A 23,999-nucleotide genomic window follows, 5' to 3' on the forward strand; every position below is an offset into this window, starting at 1 on the left:
AAGAAAGCGTTCCTTGAACAGCCCCCTCCAAGCTATGCTAAAACTATTTGAACGCAACAGGTTGCATAACCAGTATAAAGTGTCATGAAGTTTAAGCTTTGTAATGCAATCAGCCTGTTCCTGGAGCCAAAACCTGAATTCAGAGAACCTGCATTTTCCAGAATCACGTCTTTCTGTGTGTGTGTGTGTGTGTGTGTGTGTGTGTGTGTGTCTTTCACCACTCTCTGATTCATTTGACTTTGAAAGCAAAACAAACACATTGCTGCTTTTCGTATTATTGCACAAGACGGCAATTCGCAAGAATGAAATGTGTTCAGAGTTCCTAGAAGAAGGGGGGGAAAAAAACCTGCAGCGATGCAAGCTGCCAACTCGTTCAATGTCAACCTTCAGGCAGTATAGCAGGCCGAGCAGTAAAATGAGTCACGGTGAGTCACTCTAAAGCTATTTTTTGCTTTGAAAGTATTGCCAGGCACAGTGTTAATGTTCAACCCAGAGTAAATTTAGCAATGGCAGGAAAAACAAGAGTTTCCATGGTTGCTCCTCAGCAATGTTTATGGTGCATATGGGCAACCAATAACGCAAAAGAGTTAAGCCAAATAAATTACGAGGACGCATTCCTTTTTCATTAAAAACACACACACACCAAACAAACCCTCCAAATTTTGACACATTTGGGTTTCATGACTCACTTGGCTACTTTCTCTACTTTTCTCCAATTCCAAAAAATGCAATCAACAACATGCCTCTCCTGATCCAGAGTACCATAAAACTACTGTTAGTAATACGCTTCGCACAACACAACACAGCCTTCCTTTTTTTACTGGACCAAAGCATATGACTTCTACATCCATCACCCAGCTGAGGGTGGAACTAGGACCAATTAACACAACGATGCTTATCAAGTTATAGGATGCTAACTTGGATGCGGTAAGAAATTGGTGTCACAGATAAGCTGGTAGCAGGCAGACCTTTCTTACCCTGTGAATGCACATGGAAAGAAAAAAAGGAAGGAAGGATTACAGCTTCATCATGTAAATTGCCTCTTAGGGTTTGTGTGTCTTCTAAGTGCCAGGCAGAAGAGGAACCTGGAAGTTTCATGAGCAGCGGTTGCGTGGTGCAACACCCTGGCGATCAGGGGAGATGGGAGAAGGCAAACATGCAGAAAAGAGAATTACGAAGGAACTCCGATGACTCGGGAGAAAAGTCTAGCCAGTTCAGCATCCTGCTTTCCTAGTGGGCAATTAGATGCCTCCAGGAGGACCACAAGCAAGGCGTGAAGGCAACAGCACCCCTTGCTGTTGCTTCACAGCTACTGCTAGGCATTCTGCTCTGAGAGCATGATGGTTCCATATGGCCACCAATCCCTCGATTTCTGGCGCTCAGGCATAATGGCTGTTGCTGTTGTAGCCTAAATGGGACCACCCACATGGAAGAGGGAGCTATCAAAAGGCTTGGGGAGACCTCTACATTTGCAATATTCAGCCACGGGATCTGGAATGCGAAGTTGGAGAGGGGGACACACAGTGCAATGAGGACTGGGCGTGTTCAGTGACCGCAGAAGGAAGTATCATGGAGGAAGGCACAGTGAATACACTGGTTGACTGAAAAGGAGTTCTTCGTACTGCAACATTTTGCTGCAGCTGCGTTGTTAGGCAGCATATCCATCAACAGCTGCATCCTCTCTGAGTCCGTAAAGTTCCCCTTTAAAAGACACCTGAGCTAGTAGTCGTTGTGTATTTTATGAGAGCGCGGGCATTCTGTCTGTCCTGAATCTACTGCCAATCAATTTCATTGGAAACTGAAATCGAATTAACTGGGAGGGAAGCAGCACTTTGGAGAGAGGCCCTGGCTCAGTGACGAAACACACACTTTGCTCACAGAAAATCCCAGGTCACCCTCAGTTAAAGGGATTTCTGCTGGCAGGGCAACAAAACAACACCACAAGCTGGCTTATAAGTATAAAACCAAATTTACTAGAATAATAGCTAGAATAGAGATAGACTTGTAACCATTCAAACAACAAACATACTAAGGTGCCATGTGCAAGACAAAGCCTGGAGATACTGTAAACAAGGAGTGGATAAATGTACAAGTCTATCTTAACAAGTGAGAGTCCCATGGACTGCAAGAAGATCAAACCTATCCATTCTTAAGGAAATCAGCCCTGAGGGCTCACTGGAAGGACAGATCCTAAAGCTGAGGCTCTAATACTTTGGCCACCTCATGAGAAGAGAAGACTCCCTGGAAAAGACCCTGATGTTGGGAAAGATGGAGGGCACAAGGAGAAGGGGACAACAGAGGACGAGATGGTTGGACAGTGTTCTCAAAGCTACCAGCATGAGTTTGACTAAACTGCGGGAGGCAGTGGAAGCCAGGAGTGCCTGGCGTGCTCTGGTCCATGGGGTCACAAAGAGTCGGACACAACTAACCGACTAAACAACAACAATCTTAACATGTTACATGTGCAGTAAACGTTACACAGACTGGATAAATGAACCGTTCAACAAGTAGCGTAAATCCAATCACAGAACACAATGGCAAGGGTAGCACACTGGAGAACATGAAAAAGCTTTTCAAAGCTGTTTTCAAAGATTGAACTGGATGAGATGTTCTTCAATGGGTCTTGAGTTGGAAACACAAAGCCGTATGCATGGATCAATCACAGGAAGGCAAATCAAAGCCACCACCCTGGTGAGAATAACGCAAGTGGGCAAAAGGAGACCTGTTCTCTGGATATATTACAGGGTTCGAAACACATGCTTTGCTCACAGAAAATCCCAGATCACCTGGGATTTCTGCTGGCAGGGTCAGGAAATACCCAAGACCCACTGGTTTAAAGGTTTGTTCTGGACTTCCATTACACTGGGTTTTCTGTGTGTCACGTACCCCCTTTTGGAAGAGTACTGAAATATGCTGCAAACTGAAATTTACAGTTCAACGAATTCACAGCCACTACGCTGCAATTATTCATTTTTGAGTTACACGTCATTTTATTTCTATAAAGAGCACTACGTCTGAACATCTGATTTCACATCCTGAAGCAACATCGTGATTAGTCAAGGCTGTCAAAGGTATCTTCAGGCTATAAGGGGAAGTATGGTGTGAATGACTTGCAGCAACTCCACTCTTCCAGTACGGAGGGCTGGATCAAAGAACGACACTGTAATGAAGGCAGCTAAACATGCATGTGCTGCTCTTTCTAAAAGGTAGACGTGCAACCAGCTTGCAGATACTAATAGCGATATGCAAAAAATGCATCAATTAAAATTGCTTCGTTGGGTGGAGGGGATCCTGTCTAATGCAGCAGAGATTAGTGTGCTCTCCAGATTTTGAAACCTATGGGTTTTTAATTTAATTTTATTTTTTATCATTGTTGTTGTTTGTTTGTTTTGTTATTTATAATACAATGCACACTCCTCCATGCAGGGACCCTGCCTCTGCAAAGCACCAAGCATTTTCAATGGAAGAATAGAAATAAAACGACATTCTAATAAATACGTATCTTACTTATTAACACGTTTATAACCTACCTTCCCAGCAAAGTAAAAATTAAATTTAAAAAATCACTGGAGTGCCCCACATTTGATATGAACGGCTGCTAAAAACCTTTGCCCCCGGGAGGGATTTGTTTCAAAAACGTGTCAGGGTTGGAATAAATTTCATTTCAAGCACCTGCAGGTGCTTTTCCTCTTTTTCTTTTTTTTATACTGCTGGAGGAGGTGTTTTCTTTGTTTTGTGGTTTGCCTTCTTCCCATCAGAGCCCTTAAAGGTGCTTAAATGTACTTTAATTGTATACTCCATGTACTTTAGTACATGCACTAAATAAACGGCTAAATGAATATCTTGCTAAATGAGCAAGAAAGGGGGGGCAGGGGCGGTAAATACCTTTCCGAGCCGCATTTTAAAGTTACCGTACTTTCCTGTGTATTAGGCGAGGGGGTTTTTTATGATAAATTAATCTGAAAAATTGGGGGTCGCCTTATACATGGACAGTGCAGAGTGGGGACGGGAGACTGGTTGCTGCCGCAAGCATGATATTGTAAGTGGCGATTGTTTGGGTGACTGGTGGCTTCTGCAAGGGCTGCTGTGGATTGGCTGTTGTTGCTGCAATTGGGCGGGCGTTTGGCGGCTGCTGGCGGTGAGTGGATATAGTATTTTCATCTTCCGCAGCGCATGCAATAGCGTTCAGCAGGCAGGTTAGCAGTTTTCGTCAAACTGCCCCCCCCAAAGAAAGCTGGGCAATCCCACCCAAGAAACGCTCTAGAACCCTGGGCAATCCTCCCCCCAAAAAGCTCAACATCTCTGAGCAATCTCCCCCCCCCCATTTTCTTAATTTTGAGTCCCCCAAAATAGGGGGCATCTTATACATGGGGGCGTGTGATACATGGTAAAAGACGGTACATGCGGCCAGTTAAGTGGCTGAAAGGTGCGTGCATGGAGAGCGTCTGGGGGTGTCGACACACTCAAGAGAGAGCATGACGCACATCGCAGGGGTGAAATCTCGCCGAATTTTGCTTGTTCCCATCTCTTTACTGCAGCACTATCCCACCAGCTCAGGGGTGGATATTAGACAAAAACTCAAAGGTAATTATGTAGATAGATTTACCAGAGCTAAACGAGATTGCCAAACAATTACACATTATTACGAATGCCAGCTAAAGAAGTGCTTTCTTGCTTGGCATGCTAATGCGCCGCCTTTATTCATTAGACTTAAGCTCCAGTAATTATTATTTGCAGCCTAGAGTGAGATAAAGTAATCAAGCAGCTATTGCTTATTGCTCTTCTGACTGTGGGAAGAAGCTTCCTACACAACTTCTGGTTATGAGTCTAGACGTAAATTAAAGGCTCTAATCCTATGCACACGTACCAGAGAGCGGGTCCCCATTGAAATTAGGGAGGTTTAACTTCTGAGTAAACATGCACTGAAAGAATGGGGCAGTGAATCCTGCCCCTCTCCAAATTATATTTATGTTACTCAGATTCAGGGCAACTGAAAGTCACTATTTTCCAGAAGCGCCAAGAGATTGTTTATTTAAGCACCTACTGTCTTGGCCTGAATGTAAGCCTCACTTTCCCCCCAAATTCCGACCGTGAAAAGTTAAAGTGCGGCTTATATTTGCGGCCTTAAGGTATGCAGCCAGGGCAATGGAAGGGAGTGAGCGAGGAAGGAAGGGGGAAAGCCGCCGGCAACACAGTGCAGCTACCCTCCTCGCAGCTCAGTATGCAGCCAGGAGCAGCGAGGAATGGAGTGACTTATATTTGGGTATTTTTTCTTTTTTTCTCCCCCACCCCTCCAATTTTAAGGGTGCAGCTTATATTCGGGCCAATACGGTATATATCACTTTGCCTTCCTGCTGTGCCATATGACAGGAAGAACTTTTAGTAGAGGTCCCATCTCTACATCAGATGAAGACCATTTATCTGCCTGAACTGAACTGCCTGAACTCTCCAAAGAACAGTAACTCTCGATTTTATTCTTGCGACTGCTAGATGATTTGATGTTTGATGTTTACTGTTTTATACTGCTTTCCTAAATTAGCTGTTTTGGTCTACAGCTTTCTTTTTACAGTGCTTTCTTTGTATTTCTACTTCCAGGTTATCTCAGGGATCATTGGGTTTTACAGATGTCCTCTACAGGGTAGAGGGAGGTCCACTCTCTGATGCCGCCCTCCCAGTGACTTTCCGAATGGACTGTCATCATTACTCCTCAAAGCAGAGGAAGAAGAGAAGAAGAGTTTGGATTTGATATCCCGCTTTATCACTACCCGAAGGAGTCTCAAAGCAGCTAACAATCTCCTTTTCCCTTCCTCCCCCACAACAAACACTCTGTGAGGTGAGTGGGGCTGAGAGACTTCAGAGAACTGTGATTAGTCCAAGGTCACCCAGCAGCTGCATGTGGAGGAGCGGGGAAGCGAACCCGGTTCACCAGATTACAAGTCTAGCGCTCTTAACCACTACACCACACTGGGCATGTCAAGGAAGGGCTTTTGACCCACTAAATGCAAAGCCCACCCAGTATTATGATGTGAGCGCTGACTTCATCTAAGGCGAGACCTTGTGTAGTGCTCAGGATGAGCTATAGGAGAGCAGAGAACGGATGTTGCTTCAGCAACAGCCTGCCTTCAAGCGAGCCATGTCTAGGAGCAGCAATTACGTCTATTGCAAGCCCTGCCTTTACTGAAAGATGCCTTTTCAGTTTAGGACAGGGGTCAGCAAACTTTTTCAGCAGGGGGCCAGTCTACTGTCCCTCAGACCTTGTGGGGGGGGGCAGACTATATTTTTTGGGGGGGAATGAACGAATTCTTATGCCCCACAAATAACCCAGAAATGCATTTTAAATAAAAGCATACATTCTACTCATGTAAAAACATGCTGATTCCTGGACCGTCTGTGGGCCGGATTTAGAAGGCGATTGGGCTAGATCCAGCCCATGGGCCTTAGTTTGCCTATCCATGGTTTAGGGGGCCCAGCCTGCCCCAGCACTCTTTTACTCCAATAGAGTATCTGGGAAACTTTCTGCAAAAAGAAGGCTTTAAAAATGCACGCCACTCTCTCCTTTTACTGCTAATCCCTCTCCTCCCATTTGCTTGCATTCCCCAAAATGGAGAATGTCTCTGTGAGCAACTTCAAATTCCACCCATTCCTGCAATGCAATGCAAAACTATGGCCAAATATTCTGCACTAATTTTTAATCTCCCTTACCCCATAACCTCAAGCAATCTGAGCACCCTTAAACAAAGCAGCTAACAATTATAATGAACCAACCATATATTTCCTAATGCAGCCACCCTATGCACAATTATACACATTTAAAAAATATCTTTAAAAGAAATGGAACTCGCCTTTGTATAACCAACCAGATGGAGGAATGCAGCCTGATAATGACTTAGAAACTAAAACTCTTAAAACAACTGAAAGCTAAGAACCATTCAATACTCAAGTGTTGGGGTTTCTTGTACAAATTTGTATGTTCCTTAAAACTGGACATCACATGCCACCTTGAGAGACATGGCACTTAAAAAAAAAAAGTTTCAGAGTGCAGATCTTCTAAGCTTATCAGAAATTCAGATGCAATCTCCAGCATCTGAAATATGTATGATGTTTCTGGTGAGTGCAAGCCAGCCCGGTCACAAGAGGTAATGATTTTGTAACTCAACCGAGTTGCACAAATGAATTACTTATACAGTCAAGAAATATGGGAACAGGATGATCTGATGAAGTGGTGCTGGTGGGGAAATGCAATTGCTCCACCACTAAGCCTCAGCAAGCATAATGCTCGGCTGAGAAGTTCCCAAAGGCTTCTTCCGTGCAAGCATAATAAAAGTCACTCAGTCACAACGCTGCCGGTCAAGGGGTTGGAGGCTAGATGGGTTTTCTCTGAGTCGCTGCCTGTGAATGCGACTGTTTCGGAGAAACTCGCCCAATCAGTTCCAATTTACGAGATATAATACAGGGTTGCTGTTTCTGGAGGAGCAGAAAGAAAGTTTTGGCTAACAGAGGGACTTGGTAGCACATGAGCGACTGCAGCGGGGATGCTGGAAGTCACCCTTCCAGCCGGAGTCGGGACGCCGACCAGTCCACTGACCGCCAGTTATCTATTGTGAAACATTCCACGAAGTGTTAAGAAAGTCCTTGTGTAAGTAAGCAGGCTTCCTTTTGCATTGATTACAGCATGGGGTCATCTGATAGCAGTGTCAAGGGGTGAGGGCCTTTTGCTCCTGGGCCATGCAGGAGGCACACAAACACAGGGCTGTGTACACATACGCTGTCAACCACATTTAGGAGCAAAGGAAGGGCAGGATCTGCCCTCTTGATCCTTTCCCCTTCCTCACTTAAGCCACACTCCCTAGCTTTTCCTGGTGGCCATTTTCTTAACTGCTAGCATCACTCACATGAAACCTCGTGAAGCAAGCACACACACAAGCACACAAAAACATCAACTTAGTGGCACAGGTCTAGAGATGCAACAAGACCTCCACCCTCCCGGCCTCACTGATGTGGTCCAAAAGAAAGCAGAGCAATACGTTTGGCACCAGCTTGGCTGCAGGAGCTGCTGGAAGGAAACGTACGAGGCGCCATCTAACCGCCTTAGGGACTCCACCCCATTTTTGTGTAGGATTTACTCCTTAACCTTTTCTTGGATGGGCTTCCATCTACCTTGGCAGATTGATAGGCCCCATCTGCCCTTCACTTCCCTCTACAGCAAGTGCAGAAACCACGTTCTTGACCATCGGACCATTGGCCTTCTCCACTCAACCCACCAGAGCCTATCTTCTCATGTAGGGGAAGTCCCTAACTCACCAAGGTTTTGAGATCCATTGGCTGCGCTCACCTGGTTTAGTCAGCCAGGCGAAGCAGTTCCCAGGGTGTGGCCACTGTCACATGCTGACATCCTCTAGGAGCCACAGGTGAGAGCTTAATGCAGGATGAGGACCAAAGGTGAACAAACTACTGCAGTATGAGCACAATGTGCCTCCCACCAAAGCTACTACCCCTCCCCCTGGCAGAAATGACCGGCAGAATCCGAGACCAGGGAGAAGAGTCGGTGGAAGAAGATTGGAAGAAATTTAAAGACTATCTACAGAAATATTGTAAAATTAATGAATGTTAGAATGATGTTGGATAAGAAGTTAAGTGGTTTTTAGCTATAATGCTATAAGGAATATGAAAAAATGGATTATTAACAGGTAAAAATTTAATGTTACAATATTTTAAGATTAAAGACTAGGATAAACAAAGAGGGAAAGGATTTGCTGAACTAACAAATTGAATTGGAATACAAAAAAGGGAGGTGTGAGGAGGTCCGGGAAACAAGCAAATGAAAGATAAGTAATGGAAAGATGGAATTGTTTTTAACTATTTTTATTTTGTATTTTTCTTTTTTCTTTTTTCATTTTGTAATGCTTTGAAAATCTTAATAAATATCTTTAAAAAAAAACCCAAAGCTACTACCCCTCCCCTAAGACACCATATATTATTAATATTATTTTATTATTAAAAATAGTTTATTATAAAATGTAACCTATATATTAGAGTCATACCTCAGGTTGAAGTAGCTTTGGGATAAGTATTTTAGGGTTGCGCACTGTGGCAACCTGGAAATAATGGAGCGCGTTACTTCTGGGTTTCGCCGCTCGCGCATGCGCAGACGGTCAAAATTATGTCGTGTGCATGCGCAGAAGCGGCAAATCATGACCCGCGATGCGCAGACACGGGTTGCGTTCGCTTCTGGATGCGAACCGGCCTCCAGAATGGATCCCTTTCGCATCCAGAGGTACCACTGTATTAGTAATAATTTTACTAGTTGCCATATTTATTAGTCACGTACGCGCAAAAATAACAAAGCAAAAACATGTAGAAGCAGCAATACACAGAAACGAAAATGCTCACCTGACAACATATTTAAAGGGGACAATTCCTACCCACCACCACCCCACTTAAAAGATGAGCACAACAAAGGCACAGACAGACAGCAACAGCACCACCACCAGGGGGGCTTCCCTTATATTGCAACACTCATGTGCAGGCTCTGGGATGTGCAAAGAAGGGCCGTGGAATCTTCATCTTATAGTTAATGGCAGCTGGTGCCCTGGGAACTCCAGAATCCCAGGTCTCCTTACACCCGCAATACTGCCATTGCACCACTGAAGGAACTGAGCAGGAGGTGATGCCATGACAAGAGGCCTTCAACGAGGCCTCCTTGCTGATGCTGCCAAGAATGTATGTAAAGAGAGGGGTGGCAGTTGCAAGGAGGAATTGAGATCCAGTTGCACTAGGGCAGAACCCATGGAGCTCTGCTGCCTAGTAGGTGGAGGATAAAATGACTCCTAAATAATCCTGGCACCACATTCCTCTTCTTGACACCAGATCTGAATGCGATTACAAGGCTCTTTCGCAAGCCGCCATGAGAAGCTTTCGCAGCATAAAGCAGCGTATAAGTGCTCGGAACCTGCAATTGCTCCTTCGCGCTCTGAAATTATAATTCAGTGACAATTTCCCTTCTAGGAACGCCTTCCGCCCAAGGAAGAATCCACCCATCAGAAATCCCAATCACGTTGTGGAGGTTTCCGAGACATTTTTGATGATGCAGAAGAAGAAGAAAAATCCAGCCCTCACATGGCATGCCAGCCAAGTCAACTGGGCCTCCTAACTGCACCTTGTGAGCTGGGAGTTCATCCTGGGACTCCCCCTGGAGCTCTGCATGAGACAAGAAGGTTCAGTCCTGGTAGTCAAGCTGCCTTTCAGGGAATCTTCTGGAGGGTTTCCTAGAGCTGCCAGTATCAACCCCCCTGGAGTGGGTGGGACTGTGCAGGAGATGAACAAAGTCCTAGGGGAAAGGACTGAGGAGGGGGGAATACGTTTGTGAGGTATAGTGGGATGAATTCAATTAGCCTCAGAAATAAAGGACATGGGGGCAAGGTATACAGAGAGTGTGCCTTACGATGACAAGGCGGAACATCTGCATTTAATAAGATATATTTTACATTTTTAGGGGACGCGGGTGGCGCTGTGGGTAAAAGCCTCAGCACTTAGGGCTTGCCGATCGAAAGGTCGGCGGTTCGAATCCCCGCGGCGGGGTGCGCTCCCGTTGCTCGGTCCCAGCGCCTGCCAACCTAGCAGTTCGAAAGCACCCCCGGGTGCAAGTAGATAAATAGGGACCGCTTACTGGCGGGAAGGTAAACGGCGTTTCCGGGTGCTGCGCTGGCTCGCCAGATGCAGCTTTGTCACGCTGGCCACGTGACCCGGAAGTGTCTCCGGACAGCGCTGACCCCCGGCCTCTTGAGTGAGATGGGCGCACAACCCTAGAGTCGGACACGACTGGCCCGTACGGGCAGGGGTACCTTTACCTTTATTTTACATTTTATGAGTGCTAGCAATAAGGATGGATGGCTAACAAATGTTGGTCGTATACTGGTATTTCCTGACTTTATTTCATTTGCATTCCGAAGAATTTGGGTCGGGGTCCACAGCAACTATGTAAGCTCATCGAGGGCTCAATAAACTCAGGAGTGTGGAGAAACCCTGGCCTGTCTTCTCACAGGGGATCCCCTGAGAAGCTTACACGGAAACCTGGAGTTCCCTGGAGCACACTGTGAGAGCAAGCTGAATTAGGCCATAAGGGATTTTAATAGGCTGCAGCCTTACATGCTCCTTGTGCCCAATCCGAAAACCTGGGAACAGACACTGTAAGCATTTTCCAACAATATAGTTCCATGATTAAAGCAAAGGTCTCTTTAGGATTGCAACATATCCTGGGTTGTGAAACTGGAGCAATTTGTTAAGAGTGACAAAATGAAAACAGCTTACCTAATCCTTTTTTAAAAGATCCTATCAAAACGAGAATATAGCATAAGTGTAAAATAAAAAAAAAGCTCGACTTCAAACATAAAAAAGGGATGTGAAGCAAGATTTGCATTACATATGCATGCAAATAAGCCCAGCACCGTGAGAGAGACTCAAGAAGGGGGGGTGGGGTGGAATCACTGCTTATTACCTACTGCGTTATGTTTTGCTGCATGGAGTGAAAACTTTCATTCAGTCCTACGGAAGAAATGCAAATCACAGATTGCTCCCCAATTGCTGCCTTTTGTACTTTAAACAATTCGCTAGCAGATTAAAAAGGGAAAAGAAATCTGGTCTTTGCAGAATGCATTTTAAGTTTACCTATTAATTCAAACTAAGCATATCGCATAAATCTCTGGCACACTTTATAAACGGGTGAGAGGAACGAAGAAACAGGGAACAGGAGCTCCAGCATGGCTCCCAATCACAAAATGCGGCTCGGGATTTTTTGGCAATATCCCATTTCACCCTACCTCATTCTGAGGGGCAGCCTGGTGGGAACGACGCAGGGAGATTAAATTCCTATTTTGCTGGGAGCCTCACCTGAGAGTCGCTTCCCTGCTCTAGGTTCACAGTGAGAGACAGAGCTAAGAGAAGGGGATCAGCTGTTTGTACCTTCTCAGAACTCTCCAAGTATGGTGATAAAGAAAAGACTTACACTGAGCCTTCATTTGCCTGAGTTGCTCCTTAAAGTGGACATATTTCTCATTTCCCTGCAAGTCAAGGTCACTGTTTCTGCTCTCCAAGGCTTCAAACTTCTCTTCAACTACATTTTTCAAATCCGGCAGTGTTTCTGGCTTGTCTCGCTTGAGCTGTAGAAAAACAGAGATAAAATAAACAATTAGATTAATAAATAAATAGCCGTAATCTTGTGACTCGCCAGAGCACATCATGCTTCTCGTCCCATTTTAAAGAGAAGAGGGAGCAGCTATACTTGAAGTATTGGTAAAGTTATGAGACTTTCCCCTGTATTCAGCTCCATCAAACTGCTATTAAACTCTGGGGTTGAAAGCGGGCAGAAGTGGTTATTTATATATTCTGCAGTTGTCATTAAAATCTGGTTACTGCATTACGGTTATGGACCGGCTCCTGATCAGAATGAAAACTCTGGAAAGACAGTAAAATTTAGCTACACACAGAACGGTGGCATATAAAGGTGTTAAGAGACCCGCTTAGCATTACAGGTGCACACCTTAAGGCTATTAAAGGTGAAACAGAACAGAACACATCAGAATATGTCACCAGAAATGAAATATTCTCAACAGTAATTTATAAACTGGGTGCACAACAGCACATTAAAGGTAAAGGGACCGCTGACCATTAGGTCCAGTCATGGCCGACTCTGGGGTTGCGGCACTCATCTCGCTTTATTTGCCGAGGGAGCCAGCATACAACTTCCGGGTCATGTGGCCAGCATGACTAAGCCGCTTCTGGCGAACCAGAGCAGCGCATGGAAACGCTGTTTACCTTCCCGCTGGAGCGGTACCTATTTATCTACTTGCACTTTGACGTGCTTTCGAACTGCTAGGTTGGCAGGAGCAGGGACCGAGCAACGGGAGCTCACCCCATTGCGGGGATTCGAACCGCCGACCTTCTGATCGGCAAGTCCTAGGCTCAGTGGTTTAACCCGCAGCACTACCCACGTCCCTTCAACAGCACATTAGATTGCCACAAAAAGCACTGGAAGTGTTGCTTGGGGGGAAAAGGAAAGCCAGTGTATTGGATGAATCCACCATGTTCAGCCTTCATCAATCTGGTTGATGCACTACTAATTCCCATCATTCCCAGTCAGCAAGGTCAATGGGAAAGGCTGGGCCACCCTCCTTCCCCTCAGAGCAGAGAGGTCCAGTGTGGTCGTAACTCTTTCTCTCTATGCCAGCATTTGGGCAGGGACTTGTCGGACATGAGTGAGTAAAAAGGATGGCCTGATTCAGCAGGTATAGGTATACCTTTGCAGGTATAGGAGCATCCCCAAAGCACCATCTCTGACTGGAAAGCACAATCACATCCCTGAGTCCTTAACTGACTAGATGAGATGGCAAAGATCTTAGCAAAGATATCCTGAGGTTTCAAGGGTGCTGCACACTGTTCCAGGGAAAATCAAAGGGACTGTCTTTCTAGCTACAGAGTGAGCTTAAAAACTTTAAGTAAAAAAAACACACCAGAAATCTAGCTCTGTCAGTATAAGACTGACACAAGCATTTTCAGAAGCATATTCTAGAGTGCACCTTGAATGAATGTGGAGCACTCCCAGGGCTTTTGGGACCTCCTAGGAACATTTGTCTGTGGCTACACAACACAGGAGCAACTTAAAAAGCAGAGACATCACCTTGCCAACAAAGGTCCGTATAGTTAAAGCTATGGTTTTCACAGTAGTGATGCATGGAAGTGAGAGCTGGACCATAAAGAAGGCTGATCGCCGAAGAATTGATGCTTTTGAATTATGGTGCTGGAGGAGACTCTTGTGAGTCCCATGGACTGCAAGAAGATCAAACCTATCCATTCTGAAGGGAATCAGCCCTGAGTGCTCACTGGAAGGACAGATCCTGAAGCTGAGGCTCCAATACTTTGGCCACCTCATGAGAAGAGAAGACTCCCTGGAAAAGACTCTGATGTTGGGAAAGGTGGAGGGCACAAGGAGAAGGGGATGACAGAGGGCGAGATGGTTGGACAGTGTTCTTGAAGCTACCAGCATGAGTTTGACCAATGACAGTGGAAGACAGGAGTGCCTGGCGTGCTCTGGTCCATGGGGTCACGAAGAGTCAGACCCAACTAAACGATTAAACAACAACAACACAACACAGGGGAAGATTAGTAGGAATGGACACACTTTTGGGTGAAGCATGTTGAAAAGTACTAATCTTTTTACTGGTGGAATGCCTATGAAGTGTCTGAGGAACAATCAGATTCCCTGGAAATACAATTTGAAAAGCAGTGTTCAAAAGCACTATGCAAATACTTCTGGAGCTATACAGAGGCTTGAAGGTTTCTATAAAAACTCACCTCTCCAGCCAAGATCTCCAGGTTCCCTGTCTATATGCTCCATACACAATTTTTACTGAACTTTTATTATTAATTAAATTTCTATATCGCCCTTCATCCAAAGATCAGGAGTTTAGAAGTCCAGGGAGAAGAGGAATGTTATTGCCTGGCGCCTAAAGGTATGCAATAAAGGAGCCAGGCGAACCTCCCTGGGGAGAGCATTCCACAAGCGGGGAGCCACCACAGAAAAGGCCCCGTTCTTGTGTTGCTGCCCTCCGGACCTCAAGGAGGGGGCACATGAAGAAGGGCCTCCGATGATGATTGCAGGGTGCAGGTTTGGTTCATATGGGGAGAAGTGAAATATTACGTTCTTGAGCGGTTTAAGGCTTTATGAGTCAAAACCAGCACTTCTGAGTTAGGCCTAGAAACTAACTGGCAGCCAGTGAAGTCGGACCAGGATTGGCGTTATATTAGTCAACTAAAATTCCTTTCCCTGGCTGGTAACACCCTAGCTAGTGTTAGCAGGATGTCATTTCTCAAAACATAATCAGAGAGAAACTGATCCTGTCTGCAGATTTTCCGTGGGCTTCTGGTTGGCAACTGTGAGAATTGATGGGCCTTTGCTCTGATCCAGCAAAGTTTTCCTTAGGTTTGTATGCAGGTAAAGTTCATCTGTCAAAACGAATTTCTAAGGCCCTCCTCTCTGCTCCAATTTCAGATACACATTGCTTTACGTGTGACACACATGCACACCCTCCCTAAATCTCCAGAGAGCAACCCATCATTTCTTAAACAATGACACCACTTTGGCCAAATTACCTCTGCAACCATGGGTGCTCCCGGTCCGTCACCTAGGCATTTATTATCATGATCACACTACAAGGTCATGTCAAAGGGAGGCGTTGGAATTCTCACCTGCCAAGGCTGGATATCACACCTGGAATACTGCACAGGTACAAATGAACTCTCCAAAATGAGATATACAGTGGTACCTCGGGTTACATACGCTTCAGGTTACATACACTTCAGGTTACAGACTCCGCTAACCCAGAAATAGTACCTCGGGTTAAGAACTTTGCTTCAGGATGAGAACAGAAATCGTGCAGCGGCGGTGTGGCGGCAGCAGGAGGCCTCATGAGCTAAAGTGGTGCTTCAGGTTATGGACAGTTTCAGGTTAAGAACAGACCTCCAGAACGAATTGATATCTTAACTCGAGGTACCACTGTACTATCAGGAGCTCAGACAAACAGTCTCCTGTTGGCAAGCAGTAGCCTGGACCTCTTTCACAAGCCTAGCCGCAAGTATTTTAATGGCTATGTAGTAATGAAAGACTAGGAATCTGAAGGTGCATCTCTGTGGAAGGAGGAGTTTTATGCAAACATTCGATGGGACTGAGTATTACACAACTGTTGAGATCCGAAACGGTGCAGGAGCTAAGTGTCTATGTTGGCATATGGATGAAATTTCACCTCTGGCAAGAAGTCACTCAAGTAACCTTAGGCAAGCCAAGACTAAATCTCTCAGACTGGAACCTGCAATATGGAGGGAATAATGGTGAGGTACTTTATAGGGCTAACATTAAGATGATCAAGAAAGGTGTATATGAAACACTTTGAGCATGGTAAGACTATATAAGCTGGGGTTCTATCCAGTGGTGGCTTTGCACGAGGGAAAAGCACTTCCACCACAAAACTGGGTACCTTGTTGTTGTTGTTTAGTCGTTTAGTCGTGTCCGACTCTTCGTGACCCCATGGACCAGAGCACGCCAGGCACTCCTGTCTTCCACTGCCTCCCACAGTTTGGTCAAACTCATGCTGGTAGCTTCGAGAACACTATCCAACCATCTCGCCCTCTGTCGTCCCCTTCTCCTTGTGCCCTCCATCTTTTTTTTTTTTTTTTAGATATTTTTTATTGCTTTGTTTTCCAGGGTCAAAGTACAACATTGATACATCGTCAATAACACAACAAGAGCTTTTTTTTTTTTTTTTTTTTTTTTTACAAAGTAAAGAAACAAAAAAGAAAAAGGTTCACTTTTTCAAATCCTTTTTCAACATCAACTGGACTTCCCCACATCCTCCATCCCTGCTTTCTTTACAATAAAAATCAACAGCAAATTAAAACCTTGTTTCATATGTATTTGTATTTTCATCTAATTATTTACTCTAAAAGTTAAACTTTTCTCAAACATAACTTAGTTTCAATCATTTCCGAATCTCAATACTGAAGCTTGTTTTTCTCAAAACTTAGCAAATTCTCAACATTCATATAACTTAAAATGTTTTTGTAAATAGTCCTTAAATTTTTTCCAGTCCTCTTCCACTGCTTCTTCTCCCTGGTCTCGGATTCTGCCGGTCATTTCAGCCAATTCCATGTAGTCCATCAGTTGCGTGTGCCATTCTTCCAGTGTGGGTAACTCCTGTGCCTTCCAGTATTTGGCTATAAGGATTCTTGCTGCTGTAGTTGCATATAAAAAGAAAGTTCTATCTTTCTTTAGCACTCTCTGGCCCACAATGCCCAGGAGGAAGGCTTCTGGTTTCTTATGAAAGGTATACTTAAATACCTTTTTCAACTCGTTATAAATCATTTCCCAAAAAGCCTTCACCCTCGGGCATGTCCACCAGAGGTGAAAGAATGTTCCTTCAGCCTCCTTACATTTCCAACATTTATTATCAGACAAATGATATATCTTTGCAAGTTTGACTGGGGTCATGTACCACCTGTACATCATTTTCATAATATTTTCTTTTAAGGCACTACATGCCGTAAATTTCATACCGGTGGTCCATAACCTTTCCCAGTCTTCAAACATAATGTTGTATCCAATATCTTGTGCCCATTTTATCATGGCTGATTTAACTGTCTCATCTTGAGTATTCCATTTAAGCAGCAAGTTATACATTCTTGAAAGCACTTTCGTCTTAGGTTCAAGTAGTTCTGACTCTAATTTTGATTTTTCCACCTGGAAACCAATTTTTTTGTCCTTTTTAAAGATCTCTAAAATTTGGGCGTAATGAAACCAGTCTCGCACCTTTCCTTTCAATATTTCAAAGCTCTGCAACCTCCAAGTGTCCCCTACTTTTTCTATTATTTCACAGTATTTTGCCCAGCCACCCCCCATATTAAGTATTTTTGTGGCCTTAGCCTCTATTGGTGACAGCCACCTCGGAGTTTTGTTTTCAAGTAAGTCCTTGTATTTAGTCCAGACAATAAACAAAGATTTCCTGACAATATGGTTTTTAAATAACTTATGAGACTTTACCTTGTCGTACCACAAATATGCATGCCATCCAAAAGCATTGTTGAACCCTTCCAGATCTAGGACATCAGTGTTTTCTAGCAAAAACCAATCTTTCATCCAGCAGAGGGATGCAGCTTCATAATACAACCTTAAGTCCGGCAGGGCAAATCCCCCTCTTTCCTTTGCATCTGTTAATATTTTAAATTTTATTCGGGGCTTTTTGCCCTGCCAGACAAACTTCATAATGTCCCTCTGCCACTTTCCAAAACACTCCACCCTGTCCACGATCTGCAGGGCCTGAAACAGAAACAGCATTCTTGGCAATACATTCATCTTAACTGCTGCAATTCTTCCCAACAAGGAAAGTTTCAGTCTTGACCAAATTTCTAAGTCCTTTTTAATTTCAGACCAACATTTTTCATAATTATCTTTAAACAAGTTCAAATTTTTCCCAGTCAAATTAACCCCCAGGTATTTCACTTTTTTAACCACATTTAGCTCCGTTTCCTTCTGAAACCCCTCTATTTCTAAAGGTGTCAAGTTTTTCACCAAAACCTTAGTTTTTTGTTTATTTAACTTGAATCCCGCCACCCGACCAAACTCAGAGATTAGTTCTAAAGCTCTTTTTGTACTGGGTTCTGGCTCCTGTAATGTCAAAACCAAATCATCTGCAAAGGCCTTCAGTTTATATTGTTTTCCTCCGACCTGTATTCCTTCCACCCGCTGGTCCTTCCTAATCAAGTTCAGCAACACCTCCAGGACAGAAATAAATAGCAAGGGTGATAGGGGGCACCCCTGTCGTGTTCCTTTTTCAATTTTAAACTCCTCTGTCACCACATTATTTACTATCAATTTAGCTTTTTGTTCTGAATAAATTGCTTCAATACCATTTTGAAACGCCCTTCCCACTCCCATCCCTTCCAAATTTTTCTTCATAAATTTCCAAGATATGTTGTCAAAGGCCTTCTCCGCATCTATAAATATCAAAACTGCTTTCGTATTCAAGTTTGTCTGTAGTAGTTCCAGGACATCCACAATGTTCCTAGTGTTGTCAGACAAATGTTTGTGCCCTCCATCTTTCCCAGCATCAGGGTCTTTTCCAGGGAGTCTTCTCATCTCATGAGGTGGCCAAAGTCTTGGAGCCTCAGCTTCAGGATCTGTCCTTCCAGTGAGCACTCAGGGCTGATTTCCTTCAGAATGGATAGGTTTGACCTTCTTGCAGTCCATGGGACTCTCAAGAGTCTTCTCCAGCACGATAATTCAAAAGCATCAATTCTTCGGCGATCAGCCTTCTTTATGGTCCAGCTCTCACTTCCATACATCACTACTGGGAAAACCATAGCTTTAACTATACGGACCTTTGTTCACAAGGGGATGTCTCTGCTTTTTAAGATGCTGAAGCTGGGTACCTATGAACTGCCAATTTCCCCATCCACTGCAGCTCTGTGAGTCATCCCCCATATTGTTCAGGAATGTCCTCCATCAGGATCAGCTTTCGAGAGAGCACAGAGTCTGCCCCGCACAGGGGGAATTGATGAAATCCAGATGCTCTGCTTTATGTAAATAAGAACTATTCTATTGGTACAAGGCTGCCAATAAAGACAACCCCTTATTTATTATTCCTGAATACAGTGGTGCCTTGAAGGCATTCGGGGCCAACAAGGAAGTAAGGTAGGAGTCCTTACACTGCCCCTCCAGAGACTACAAACAGCGATATTCAAACATGACTGTAAACCACCTTTCTATGGCTGGATCTACACCGATTGCAAAAACGCTTTTTAAAAGTTATTTGGCTCTCAATGCAACTTTACATCGGCGCTCTCCACTGTCACATGTTTATAATGCATTTTTAACGCTTTAACTCACCAGTGTACATTATTCCTGCGTAAAGCGCTCTGAGTGGGACGTGGGTGGCGCTGTGGGTTAAACCACAGAGCCTAGTTGTTGCTAATCAGAAGGTTGGTGGTTCGAATCCCCGCAACGGGGTGAGTTCCTGTTGCTCAGTCCCTGCTCCTGCCAACCTAGCAGTTCGAAAGCATGTCAAAGTGCAAGTCGATAAATAGGTACTGCTCTGGCGGGAAGGTAAACAGTGTTTCCATGCGCTGCTCTAGTTTTCCAGAAGCGACTTAGTCATGCTGGCCACATGACCTGGAAGCTGTACGCTGGCTCCCTCGGCCAATAAAGTGAGATGAGCGTCGAAACCCCAGAGTCATCCGCGACTGGACCTAACGGTCAGGGGTCCCTTTACCTTTACCTTTTTAAAGCGCTCTGAGAACCTCTTTGTGGAAAAGTAGTAGATAAGCATTATAAAAAGACAAGCGGGATCTGCAACAAAATGTTGCAGTGCACTCACACTTCAAGGTTCCTTCCAGCTGATTATGCCCCATAATATGAGGAACTGTACATACACGCACACATTTTACTTTTCCACCCGAAAGCCAACATTTCTTGGCTACCGAGTGTCTTCAGCCGAGGAAACTGCCTCTTAAAGTGTTTTTTAAACATATACTACTACAAGTGTAAAGAGTTCCCCTAAGCATGCCAACGGATCCTTGTTTCACAGCTGTCCCGTTGCAGCTACAATCCTGTCTACCCTCACTGCACCAGAGTTTACTGTTAAAGGGCGTGATAAATAAATGTTCAACTGCTTTGAGTGGCGTAACTGGCACCATTAGAGCTGCCGCATACCATATTTTTTGCTCTATAAGACTCATTTTTTTCCTTCCTATAAAGTAAGGGGAAATGTGTGTGCATCTTATGGAGCGAATGCCGTCTGCGCAGCTATCCTAGAAGCCAAAAGAGCAAGAGGGATTGCTGCTTTCACTGCGCAGCGATCCCTCTTGCTGTTCTGGCTTCTGAGATTCAGAATATTTTTTTTTCTTGTTTTCCTCCTCCAAAAACTAGGTGTGTCTTGTGGTCTGGTGCGTCTTATAGAGCAAAATTACGGTAATACCCATTTCACAGTTGTAAGAAATCAATCTTTTAGTGTGGCAGCAATGAATCTTGGGAACTCCCTGCCTATTGACAACAGGTAGGTGGCAACTTTGCTGCCCCCTTCCTGGAGCCTGCTCAGTATGTTTTGGTTTAGGCAAGGTATCCAGACATGGACAAGTTACATGAGTTCTAACCTGTTTTAAACTTGCTGATGAATTTAATTAGTTTTTGGATGTTCTTTGAATACCTGTTTTTAACCTGCCTTTTATCGATAATTGTAGCATTTTGGGTTTTGTTTGTTTTTCCTAAAAACCCTTTGAGGTTTTATTACAATTGAACGGCACAGGCATTTTGTGAAATCAATAAATTTACCACCCAAGGAACTTGTCTTCAAATATTTGGAAAGATTCGCACAAGCCAATACAAACTCAAGTCATAAAGCACACAATAAACGCTTTAAAGGGACAATTTTTTTTATTCTTGTTTTGTACTTGTGAACCGCCTTGTGTTCCTCGGATGAAGGGTGGCATGAAAATTAAATAAATAGATGGAATTTAGATACCATCTAGCAGCACTTTTCTTCCAGACGTGGGTGACAAGCAATACTGGTGAGACCCATAAATCACTGCTTCATGCGTTTATATTTTTATCATGGTCTGGGCAGTGGCGTAGCGTGGGTTGTCAGCACCCGGGGCAAGGCAAGTAATTTGCGCCCCCTAACCTGTGGATTTGCCCTAACCCCAGATGTTGCGCCCGGTGCGGCCGGCCCCCCCTGCAACCCCCACGCTACGCCACTGGGTCTGGGAGCAACTCTCCCAACTTCAAAAACCTGAAAAACATACGAAGTATTACATACACTGTCATTCATGAAAGCTCTCGGTGTCAAGTTCCTCTCCAGGAGAATTATGATTAAAGTAATTGCGTCCAAAAGCACCGACAGGATAAGGAGGCAGTGAAGAAACAAAAAGCAGACATGGAGGATGATGAATCTGCGATTACATCATAAGAAAAAAGATTGTCTGGGAGGCAAAATCTATAGAATGATATAATCTGAAATCTTTGCTTTTCAAAAAAAAAAAAAGATTAAAATGTGAGGGAGGAATCTGGCAAGAGCTTTCAACTAAATTAGAAGAATGCCAGAAAGACAAGGAGGAACAGATGTTCTTGAGTTCTATTCATGACAGAAAAAAACCTGCTTTTATAATTATAGGAAGGTGACTTAAAAACCACGCTATATGTTCTGAAATACCATGTGGTGGTGCTCTTCAAAAGCTGCGCTACTTCAGAAATAACATCACTGAAAGCTTTCCACACATCAAAAACAAACCAACCCCGCTTGCGGAAAGCTAACTAGGCCCTGGTTCAGGCCTAGCTTTCTGGCTGAAATATTGAATTTCTATAAGAAGAGGTTTTGTTTCATCAGGGAACATTTGCCCATGTAACGCCAGCTCCTGTGAGGGATGCACCCAGCAGTATTTCCGAATGGGTACCTTAGTTCTTAAAATTTTGAAACAGCGAGGAAATTACAATAAACTGTAGAGAGTCGTCAAGTTGCTTCGGAAAATTAAAGCCTTCTAGAAAAGACAACAGAGTGTCTTGCGTCACCTTAAAAGCCTTTATGAATGCACGGTGGCATAAGCTTTTGTGGACCAACACAAACACACGTCATTTTCCCCACTCTCAAAAAAGGCATGCACGGTCCTCTGGTCTACAAAAGCATCTTGCCATAATAAAAATTGTTAGTCCTCTAGGTGCCACAGTGAAGGAAGGGCAAACTGTTACTTTTATCAGCACAAGAAGGCTTCAAAAAGCTAATGAATAGACTCTGTTCAAAGCAGGCCTAATTGCAACATCTTGGACATGCTGAACTGTTCTCATTCCCCTTTCCTGGGGAGAGTCCCAAGACAGGAGCTTTCTGTACATGCTCAGGAAACACAACATGGGGCAGGACTCCTGAGGGAGGAGAAAGGGGAGGGAACTGGAAGGGGAATATATGCTCTGTGCATATGACTGTGAACTCGTGCTTGTTTGTGAACTATCACACTTGCTCCTTCTACCAGTTCATGGATGGTAGAAATAAAAGCTTTTTCTCCAAAACTATTCCTTGAGTGTCTGTTGACTCCCATTTTCCCTTTCCCGGGCGCAATATTTTCCCCACCCGAGGGCAAAGCCTCATAAGGCTACAACAGGTCTCCTTTGTGTTTTTCTGCAATGGACTAATGTAGCTACTGCCATGGAAATGCTTAAAAAGGGTGATAGTTTGCTTGATTCAGCCACTTTCCCACTCCTTTGATTTTAATATCTGGCTGGCTCCCGGGTTCTCTGTAGCTTGGGTTCTGTATAGTCTTCACGGCTGCCAAGTACATTGTTTTTGTTGATTCTGTGAAGTACGTTGCAGGTTGCAAACAAACAAATAAATACTGCATCAAGTCAAGTCTGAACAGTCCCCTATCCTAAAAACATATGAAGACTTCAACTCCCGCCAGTCCCCAGCCAACATGGTCAGTTGTTGTCAGAGTCGTCCAACAACATAGAGGACTACAGCTTCCACAGCCCAGTAAGAATTAATATAGGCAGTCTCTCTAAGAAGCAGATTGGGCAATTCACTTTGCTAGAAGGACATTTTACTATTTTATGAAAATCAGATTTGTGGTATCTTTCCAGCTGCACCGGCCCCCTGCCCAGTTCCAGATAAATTATGGGGTAATGTGACCCGGGTGGCGCTGTGGTCTAAACCACAGAGCCTCTTGGGCTTGCTGATCAGAAGGTTGGCGGTTCGAACCCCAGCGATGGGGTGAGCTCCCGTTGCTCAGGCCCTGCTTCTGCCATCCTAGCAGTTCAATAGCACATCAAAGTGCAAGTAGATAAATAGGTACTGCTCCGGCGGGAAGGTAAACGGCGTTTCTGTGCGCTGCTCTGGTTGGCCAGAAGCGGCTTAGTCATGCTGGCCACATGACCCAGAAGCTGTCTGCGGACAAACGCCGGCTCCCTCGGCCTATAGAGCGAGATGAGCGCCACAACCCCAGAGTCGTCTGCGACTGGACCTAACGGTCAGGGGTCCCTTTACCTTTACCTTTGAGCACTACAAATCAGTCCAGGCTATTGTGGAACACCGTGGTGGTGTTTATATGTTTGTTATCTCACTGAAGACATCAGGTTAAATCAAGCAACACCTTCTTGGCTCATGGTGTTCAAAGGAACACGGCGACCCAGGTAAAGCAACATGTTTTGCAGCAATTACGTCAGCTAAGAAATAGCAATACATTCCAATCAGCACCTTAAAGGCATTGGGCAATCCACCCGAGTTGTGCATGGTTTTGAACTGGGGATGATGGCACAGCATGTATCCATAACACCTGCCAATGACACAGTCGCGCAAGCAGGGAGCGGCCAAAACATACACGGGCAGATGGGTCAATCCCCAAAACTTATTGACAACAACACTGGCGACGGCAGTCCTCATGGAGACAGCACTTGTTCTCCACCAATATTGTGCAAACAT

At 44.5% G+C, this 23,999-nt stretch overlaps 1 protein-coding gene across 3 annotated transcripts in view; it reads right to left on the reverse strand.

Moving 5' to 3' along the window:
• Positions 1–23,999, reverse strand: part of NSMCE2 (NSE2 SUMO ligase component of SMC5/6 complex) — a 233,503-nt gene that overhangs the window by 129,994 nt on the left and 79,510 nt on the right. For all 3 annotated transcript variants that reach the window (XM_077932735.1, XM_077932734.1, XM_028736167.2), the window contains exon 4: positions 12,002–12,155. In XM_077932735.1, coding sequence (XP_077788861.1) covers positions 12,002–12,155 — 154 coding nt within the window. The remainder of the gene's footprint in view (positions 1–12,001; positions 12,156–23,999) is intronic.

The sequence above is a fragment of the Podarcis muralis genome, chromosome 8 (assembly GCF_964188315.1).
Source record: "Podarcis muralis chromosome 8, rPodMur119.hap1.1, whole genome shotgun sequence".
Taxonomy (NCBI): domain Eukaryota; kingdom Metazoa; phylum Chordata; class Lepidosauria; order Squamata; family Lacertidae; genus Podarcis; species Podarcis muralis.